This window comes from Fukomys damarensis, unplaced genomic scaffold (genome assembly GCF_012274545.1).
Source record: "Fukomys damarensis isolate Sample0158 unplaced genomic scaffold, DMR_v1.0_HiC HiC_scaffold_13, whole genome shotgun sequence".
NCBI lineage: Eukaryota > Metazoa > Chordata > Mammalia > Rodentia > Bathyergidae > Fukomys > Fukomys damarensis.
In genome coordinates, this window is record NW_022900925.1 from 38,839,311 (window position 1) to 38,847,591 (window position 8,281).

At 60.9% G+C, this 8,281-nt stretch overlaps 2 protein-coding genes across 7 annotated transcripts in view; one reads left to right on the plus strand and one right to left on the minus strand.

The window, feature by feature from the left end:
- Positions 1 to 3,296, plus strand: part of Tmub2 (transmembrane and ubiquitin like domain containing 2) — a 3,574-nt gene extending 278 nt beyond the window's left edge. The window contains exons 2-4 of one of the 3 annotated variants that reach the window (XM_010642945.3): positions 148 to 263; positions 1,265 to 1,831; positions 2,168 to 3,296. In XM_010642945.3, coding sequence (XP_010641247.1) covers positions 229 to 263; positions 1,265 to 1,831; positions 2,168 to 2,531 — 966 coding nt within the window. In that variant the 5' untranslated portion in view covers positions 148 to 228 and the 3' untranslated portion in view covers positions 2,532 to 3,296. The remainder of the gene's footprint in view (positions 1 to 147; positions 264 to 1,264; positions 1,832 to 2,167) is intronic. The other 2 variants (XM_010642946.3, XM_033763077.1) reach the window with 2 other exon arrangements.
- A 411-nt stretch (positions 3,297 to 3,707) lies between these two features.
- Positions 3,708 to 8,226, minus strand: Atxn7l3 (ataxin 7 like 3). Of its 4 annotated transcripts, none has more exons than XM_010642950.3 (12): positions 7,770 to 8,226; positions 7,517 to 7,649; positions 7,261 to 7,432; positions 7,016 to 7,113; positions 6,567 to 6,589; positions 6,295 to 6,361; positions 6,096 to 6,181; positions 5,882 to 5,950; positions 5,697 to 5,740; positions 5,542 to 5,613; positions 5,288 to 5,445; positions 3,708 to 5,211 (listed from the first exon to the last, which is right to left on the minus strand). In XM_010642950.3, the coding sequence occupies exons 1-12, from the start codon at positions 7,818 to 7,820 to the stop codon at positions 5,063 to 5,065; spliced, it is 1,122 nt and encodes a 373-aa protein (XP_010641252.1). In that variant the 5' UTR covers positions 7,821 to 8,226; the 3' UTR covers positions 3,708 to 5,062. The 4 variants fall into 4 exon arrangements, with proteins under 4 accessions (XP_010641252.1, XP_010641249.1, XP_010641250.1 ...); XM_010642947.2 differs by having other exon boundaries at positions 6,295 to 6,340; positions 7,770 to 8,224; XM_010642948.2 differs by having other exon boundaries at positions 6,096 to 6,124; positions 7,770 to 8,224.
- Between the last annotated feature and the right edge of the window lie 55 nt (positions 8,227 to 8,281).

The following is an 8,281-nucleotide window of genomic DNA, read 5'->3' on the forward strand; positions in this document are numbered from 1 at the left end:
GACCCGCGCCTGCTCTCCCGACCCTCCGCGGGACCGCGCCTTGAAGGTCGACCAGTGTCCTATGCGGGGTTCTCCACCCGGGTCGCCCCGGGCCGGTCTCCCCTCGGCAGTTAGCGGTGCCTGACAGTTTCTGTCTTTCGGGCTTAGCCACGTCAGTGACAGAATCGCTGCCGTTGTTTTGCTCAGCGGTTGCAGTGTGCCAGCCATTGCGCTAATTATTTTGCTTCGATGATTTCACGTCATCTTCAGAGTAACCTTATGAGGTAGGTACTGTTTTTAGTCCCATTGGACTATTGAGAACACCTAGATTATAAGAAAGTTGTCCGAGGTTGTATAGCTAGGAAGAGGCAAGTCGGGACAATAATTAGGTTTTTCCTGACTCCTGGGCCCATCTGTTAAGGATATGGAAACTACCCCAATGTTATTTCCATTGTCCATAAATATTCTTTGAGCACTCGAGGGCGAAAAACCCATGTGATCCTTGCCTGGCAGAGCCGGACAGGTGAGGTGGATGCGCTTATTGAGGTCCTGTGGTATCCGCAAGTAGTGCCACGATGACAGCCGGAGGGGTTTGCCCAGGCCCCGGTGGAGGCAGAGGGGAGAGCTGCCTCCTGCCCCGCTGAGAAGCCGGAGAGAAAACGAGCTCTAGGAGACCGTGGCGGGGCTTGCGAGGCTCCCGAGAGATCACTTCCATCCCGGGGTGGTTTTGCACTTGTGAAGCCGGTGGTGATCAGGAGCATGGCAGTGTTTCTGGTGTCACCCCGTGTGGCTCCCAGGAATTGCCGGAGCTTCAGAGGTGGCAGATGTGTCTCCTGCTGCCCCTCCAGCGTGGTCCTCTGTGGTGATCGGACTTGGCTTGGATGAGAGGCCCCGTCCTGTGGCTCAGCACATCAGGGTGTGGGTGTGTGCCCCCGACACCTGTCAGGGGTGGCTGGACTCTTCCTCAGAGAAGCCCCAGTCACATCTCTGAAGCCAACTTGGAGGTGGCTTGGCAGGTGAAAATCCTGGAGAAATCTGGAGTCAAAGAAGCAGGCATTTTTCTCCTTCAACAAAAAGGCAATGAGCAGGAGCTGTAGCCGAAGCAGCAGGGCCAGCGGCTTTTGTGAAGCCCTGCACTCTGTGGGTCTGCATTTGGGAGATCTGCCCTCTCTCTGCAGGCCACTGAACCCCATTTTCTTTCAGAGCTGGCTCAGTTTGAATTTAAACTTGGAAGCTGGTTTCGGGCCCTCAGGCTGTGCTGATGCTCTTCCCTTTGTTCCTGCAGTGTGGACCCGGGCAGCAGCCAGGCCATGGAGCTTTCTGGTGTCACCCTCATGGAGGGTGTGGGTAATGAGGTGACTGTGGTGGCAGGTGTGGTGGTGCTGGTTCTAGCCCTGGTCCTAGCTTGGCTCTCTACATATGTGGCAGACAGCGGTAGCAGTCAGCTCCTGGGAACTATTGTGTCAGCAGGCGACGCCTCCGTCCTGCACCTGGGCCACGTGGACCAGCTGGTTTCAGGCCCAGGCGCCCCCCAGCCCACCGAGCTGCCCCACCCATCAGAGGGCAGTGAGGAGAAGGCTGAAGAGACCTGCACAGGCAGGGGCGACACGGCAAGGGAGCTGGGTGCCGGGGCAGGTGTGGAGCCCAACCTAGAGCAGCTCCTGGACATCCAGGGCCTGCCCAGGTGGGAGGTGGCTGCAGAGAGTGGTGGTCCAGCAGCCCTGCCTGAGTCAGATGGGGGCCCCTGCCTGCCTTCTGCTGCCGGCCTCATCAACCTGCGGCTCAAATTCCTCAATGACACTGAGGAACTGGCTGTGGCCAAGCCGGAGGACACTGTGGGTGCCCTGAAGAGGTAAGTGGGGGCCCCAGGGCTTGGCTTCTTGAAGAGGCTGACGCAGCTGTGGGAGGAGAGGGGGTGTTGTCAGATCCTCCCCTGCCCAGGGCAGTGGGATACTTCTGTGGAAACTCCCCCTGCCAGTCCCCCTGACAGCCTACTTATTTGCTCAGTACTGTACTGGGGATTGAACCCAGGGCCTTTGCACTGAACTACATCCCCAGCCCTTTTTGTGTCAGGATGTTGCCGAACACAAACTTGGGATCTTCCTGCCTCAGCCTCCCAGTGTGCCTGGATTACAGGCCTGCACCATGGTGTCCCATTCTTATCCTCTTCCCCTCTCCCATTCTGCAGAAAATACTTCCCTGGACAAGAGAATCGGATAAAACTCATCTACCGGGGCCGCCTGCTGCAGGACCCTGAGCGCACACTGCACTCCCTGAACATCACTGACAGCTGTGTGATCCACTGTCACTGCTCACCCCTGGGGACTGCTGCCCCGGACTCCTCAGCCCCCCTGGCCCCCTCAGCTGCAGAACCACCCAGCCTAGGTATCAGTGCAGGCAGCCTCATGGTGCCTGTGTTCGTGGTGCTCTTGGGCGTGGTCTGGTACTTCCGGATCAACTACCGCCAGTTCTTCACAGCCCCTGCCACAGTCTCCCTAGTGGGCATCACGGTCTTCTTCAGCTTCTTGGTCTTCGGGCTTTATGGGCGCTAGGACCTTGGGAGACATGCAGGGCATGGTCCTCCTCCACTGCCACCTCCCTTTCCTGGCTGCAGCTGGGCCAGGCTGGAGGGGGGTAGCCAGGATGTGATTCCTAGGTCAGGGTCAGCAGGTGGGCATCAGGCTGCCTGCTGGGTCAGGAGCAGACATCCCCCTCTGTGCCACCACAACTCAGGTAGTGTGCAGGTGCCACCTCCTTTCTGAAGCTCAGAGCCCACCTGACTGGTGGGAAGCTTGGAGTGGCTCCCCAGTGTCTGGGCTTGGGCATGGCTGCAGGCACCCTTGGTGTCAGTCCTGAGACTGCTGTGGCACTGGGGGGGGGGGGTTTGTGCCTGCCCACCACCCAAATAGGGGACCTTCCCTCCTTATAGCACCTTGCTGGCCTCTTTATTAGTCCTTTATGGGCTCAGATGGGAAGGCATCAGACCCCAACTGCTGCACCCCTAGGTCCAGGACTACAAGTGGAGCCCTGGTTGTCAGCCAGACCCTGCCTACCAGGTTCCAAGGTGTCATCAGGTAAAAGATCCTTGTTTGTGAATGAATAAAATTGCATTTTGTGGCCAAGGCACTTCCTGTAACATCCAGAACGTGGCTCTGCCCTGCCCCAGCACTGTGGCAATGAGGGCAGGGAGGCCAGGCTACCAATGGGAGATGCAGTTTATTTACACCAGCAGCCAGGGCAGAGGGTACACAGCGTTTACAAAGTTAGCTACCTGTACAGGATGGATTATATGCAAAAATAAAAATCTCAAGACCACAGGACAGCGTGAGCCCCCCCCCTCCCCCAATGACCCCAGCATGCGGTGATGCCAGGCAGGTGGCCCTGGGCATGCGGAGGGGGGAGCAATGCGTGGAAAGGAAGCCACCGGCCGTGGGATTAGTGCGGACCCCACACTCAGACACAGGGCAGGACCCAGCCTGAGGCTAGGAGGAGGGGCTCTGAGCTGGGGCAGGGGTCTGCCACCTCCTCTCAGCCAGGCCTGCTCCCAGACTGCCTCCCGCTTCCTCCTAACCCAGAGTGAGGCCCGGCTATCAGGAGGGGTTGCCCAGCCTTGTGCCCCTGGCCCCCTCCTGACCGGGTGGCCCCTCGAGGGAGGAGGCTGTGAGGGCCAAGAAGAGAGGCACCCAGGTCCCAGGATTTATTCTACCTCCTGCCAAAATGCTTTTGGCTTTTTAAAAAATAATCACAATGTTTGGGTTAAAAACCAATTTGTAACCAGGCATCAGCCAGTCAGAAGCACCCCAGGGAGAAACTGGGGTGCCAGACAGGGTCCTGCAGCCCCATCCAGCTGTTCCCACAACCCTCCAGGGTCCCTAACCCGTCAGTCCGAGCAGTCCTGGGTGCCAGCCACTCAAATGTGGGAGATGTCCAGCGCGTGCCAGGGAATGGGACAGGTCAGCTCTGGCCCAGGCAGGCACCTCTGTCCTCGGCTAGCGGATCCTCTGGCCTGGCGCATGGAGCCCATGAGGGGCTGTACATCCCTCTGGACGGAGAGCAGGCTGGTGGGCACGCTGGCACAACATCCCACGGGGCGACGCCACCCTTCCCTCTACTGGCCTGGGGCGCAGAGCCACCCTCTTCCCATCCACTCCTAGCATGGGGAGAGGCACAAGGTACGGATTTTCCTCGAAGCCCCAAACCACAAGTACAGAATAAATAACTTAAAAGCGGCGCAGGAGGGGACAGGGCAGCTTTGAGGCTGGGACAGAGCAGGATGAGGAGAAGGTGGCAAGCAGCAGCTTGGGGCTGGGCTGCCCCAGGGCAGGGGCAGGGTGGGCACAGGGGACATGGGGCCACCCCAGGAGGGCGAGGCCGCACCCTTCCTGGGGCAGGGAATGAGGTAAGAAAACATTTCAAATAAAGCAGCACCGTTCCCTCACCGCGGCCCCTCCTCGCCACTGCAGGGTCAGGTCTGGAGGGATGGTGGAGTCCGGTGACAGCCCCACCCCAGCCCACCCTACCCTTTCCGCTCCTTGAAGCTTCGAGGCTGCGGCCCTCTCCTGGCACCCAACAAAGGACAGCTCCAGCTGCCCAGGAACCCGTGGGGATGGAGGGGCTGCCGCGGGTGGGGAGGCAGTGCAGTCCTGGGCACCACCCAGCAGCTGGCCACTGGTGCCCACCAGACAGGCATTGCGGCTCCATGCCCGGCCCACTTTGGCCAGCCCAGACCCCTTCACATTGCCTCGGGCCTCCGCGGGGTGAGGTCCAGTTCCTGGGGTGGGGTAGGCAGCTTGGGGCAGTGCCCAGGCCAGGCCCCGGCCCAGCCCAACATCCAGTAACTCACAGAATAAATAGGAAAACCGCCTCCCACCGAACTGTGTCCAAGGCATAACTGTGTCCAGGTCTATGGCCGGCTCCACTGCAGAGGACCCTGGCGCCCCCCAGGGGTGCACAAGCGGACCCTCTGCCAGCCTGGTCCCCCACACTCGCTGAGCCCAAACCCCAGCAGCGTCCGTGTGCCAGGCTGTGCCGCCGGGCAGGGTCGGAGGGCTCTGCTCAGCCAAAGGCGATGCCTGCGCCGCCATCAGTTGATGTCGTCGTAGATGCTGGGCGTCGGGGGTGCTGGCGGCTTTGGCCTCTTCTTCTTGCTGGAGCCCAGGGCAGACGCAGCTCCCACCAGGCTCAGGTGCGACTTCTTCTTCTTGGTCTTCCGGGACTCGGAGCTGTTGGTGCCTGTGGAGGGGACAGGTGAGTGGGGAGGTGGGTGGAGGGGCCCGCACCTCCAGCAGGACCCGGGGCCGCCGAGTACCTAGGCCCCAGCCCTGGTTGTCACTGGTCTTGGAGGAGCCCGAGTCCGAGGGCGAGAGGTCGGAGGAGCCGTCCCACTGCAGCCGGCTGAGCAGGGCCTGGTTGTCGGCTATGTCAAAGCTGTCGGTGTCCAGCGAGCTCTCCACCTCGGGGAGGACCCTGTGGAGGGAGGGCCAGGGCCAGCTGGGGCTGGAGCACCAGCATCACCACCACCCCCGCCACCACCCGCACGGCCAGCCCTTCCCATCGACTCACGCCGAGGGCCCGAGAAAGTAAATCCGCACGGTCCGCCTCTGCTCGTCCGTGTGCTGAGGACAGCGCAGGGACCTGGTGGGGACAGCAGGGTCAGCCCAGGTCCACATCCCAGCAGCCTGAGGCGGGGCCAGGGGTTCCCCCAACCCCACGCTCACCTTGTGCACATCTTCTTGGTGTGTTCCGAAATCACCCCGCATTGCTGCAGAGAGACAGAAGCTGAGGTGGCCAGCCGGGACCTGGTCTAGCCCCTGAGGCACCCCGGCTCCCTGAGGCACCCCGGCTTCCTGAGGCACCCCGGCTCCAGGGAGCCCGCCTCCGCCTCCCGCCGGTGGCTCCTCACCGTGGTGAGCAGGCTCCGCAGCTCCTCTGGCCCCAGCGTCTCGTAGCTGATCCCCATTGAGTTGCTGTACTGTGGGAACCAGAGTGCATGTCAGGGGTGTCCCCACCTGAGTCCTCATCCCCCTGTAGGCAGACAGAGCAGCCCCAACCCATCTGTCCTAACCCAACCACCCCAGGGGGACCTCGACAAGGGGCGCAAAGGCAGCCCTGCTCACCTTAAAAGGATCCGAATTGCTAAGTTCCCCTGAAGAAGAAAAAAGAAGGGGAAGGGTGTTTGATGCAGAGGTACAGACAGAGAACCCTGAAAATAACCAGAGAGGAAGTGGGGGTGACAGAAGGCTCACAGGCCCACCCTCCACACCCGCGGGTCCTGGGTGACACAACCACAGCACCCGCTGCTCCGCTGCTACTCACCATTTTTGTGTTTTAAAGACTTCGATCTTCGAGGGGAATTGGGGTTCTGGAATGGGAGATACCACAGCTTTGGGGAAAGGGCAACGATAAGGGGGAGCCGAGAACCCAGGGAAGGAAAAACATTTGACAAAGAAACGTCCTCAAATGCCACCCCCAGTCAAAGGCCCCGCCCGCCACACACCCTCCCACCACGTAACCTCAGACTGGAGCCAGACCCCAGGAGACCCTACCCCGAGGAGGGACTGTCCTTCACCCACACTTCCTGCTCTCACCTTGTCCGATTTCCTCTTCTTGGCTGTGGGGGACACAAGCACGAAACGTACAGTTACGTCTCCCTTCTGACTTTTTGGCAGTACCGGAGTGAACATGGGCTTGATAAGATAGGCTGGCACTCTACCTCCAAGCCCTTCTCCAGCCCCAGGCAGGGCCACTTTAAGCCCCCACCCTAAGAGCACCTGAAGGAAAGGCAAAACTATCCTCTCTCCATGTGATTTGTGACAATTTTCTTCAGTGTTAGGATTTGAACTCAGGGCCTTCACAATGACCTACATCACCAGCCCTGAGTCAGGGTCTCGCTAAGTTCCCCGGACTGGGCTCCAACTTGGGATCTTCCTGCCTCTGCCTCCCAGAGTGCAGGGGCTCCAGCCAGTGTGCCACCACACCACACCTGCCTCTCCCACCTCGCGCCAGTGTACCCGGGGTTCCGCAGCCGCCCGCACACCTCTCTTCTCCGAGCCATAGGACCAGTCGTTGTCATTGACGTCGTCGTTGTCCTCCTGGTCACTCTCTGATTTGTTCACGCTGTTGCTACTGGCAATCCTGCAGGCAGAGGACACGGCACCAGGCCGGCCCAGCTCTCAGCAGCCGCCTTCGACGCTCGGGGGGCATCCAGGCTGCGCACAACCCACCCTCTGTGCCCCACCACCGCCCAGGTGCAATGAGGGAGCTGGAAGGTGGCATCCTCACCGGCGGTTGGCAATGCGGCTGCTGTTGCGCCCCATACCCAGGCACTTCTCCAGGTGCGGCGCGAAGCGGGACGCGGCGATGCTGCGGCTGCAGTTGGGGCAGACGCACTCCTTGCTCTTCCACTGGTTGAAAACCTGGCCAAAGATGTCCAGCCCGGGCTGGTCCACGATCTCTGGGGGCAGGAGAGCATGGAGGTCAGGGTGGGCACTGTCCCTCACAGCCCAGCCTGGCTAGGGTCCCCTCCTCCGCAGCTCACCGAAATCCTTCATGCTGTCCGGGTCCGTGTCATCCAGGAAGAAGTAGCCACACTTGACGGCCCGGTGTACCTCGAAGCAGAATCCCAAGCATGAATCCTCGACCAGGTCTGCGTAAATCTCCTGAGCGATGGCCTGGGCCAGGGACAGCGCGTCACCACGGCTGCCCACCACTAGGTGCCCCGTCTCGATCCCGGGTGGCAACTGTCACGCAGACACCAGCAGACAGAGCGGGAGGTGCACGCAGGGCCTCACCTCTAGCTTGCTGTTATCCAGGCCAGACAAAGACATTTCCTCCATTTTCATTTGTAAACTCTTGTGGAGACGGCGCTCTGACTGCTCATAGCACAGCGGGCGACTGGGCTGCAGGGAGGGGGTGCTCGCGTGAGGCTGAGGCAGCGCAGCGCCTGCCACCTCCCCTCCCCACCGGCTAGGCCCTGCCAGGCCCACAGCCTCCAGCCTGCAGTGGTCCTCAGATGAAGCCAGGGCCAGCCTTGTCCTTGCTCGCTGAATCCGGCTCCACAGCCAACCCGGGTCTGGGTCCCCTCAGGCAGCAGCTCACCGGGTCCCCAAACTCAAAAGCCCTCTCAATACCCATGGTGCAATGCAGCAGGGGAGAAGGAACTCAGGGCCTCAGAGCAAACCGACAGGGTGTGGCAGAGCCACACAAGCTCCTAGGGCAGCCCCTGCCCCAGGCTCTGCCCGGTCACCTCTGCCGGCATCCGGGTGTCCGCTGGAAGGGTGCTGCTACTAGAGATGGGGACGAC

Bases quoted from the DNA above. Each gene is read 5' to 3' on its own strand.
- Atxn7l3 (XM_010642950.3), bottom strand. From the start codon at position 7,820: ATGAAAATGGAGGAAATGTCTTTGTCTGGCCTGGATAACAGCAAGCTA. The intron at 6,362-6,566 runs GTGAGAGCAGGA...CTTTCCCCAAAG, and splicing joins AGAAGAGGAAATCGGACAAG to CTGTGGTATCTCCCATTCCA. The intron at 5,741-5,881 runs GTGAGGAGCCAC...GTCTCTCTGCAG, and splicing joins TGCGGAGCCTGCTCACCACG to CAATGCGGGGTGATTTCGGA.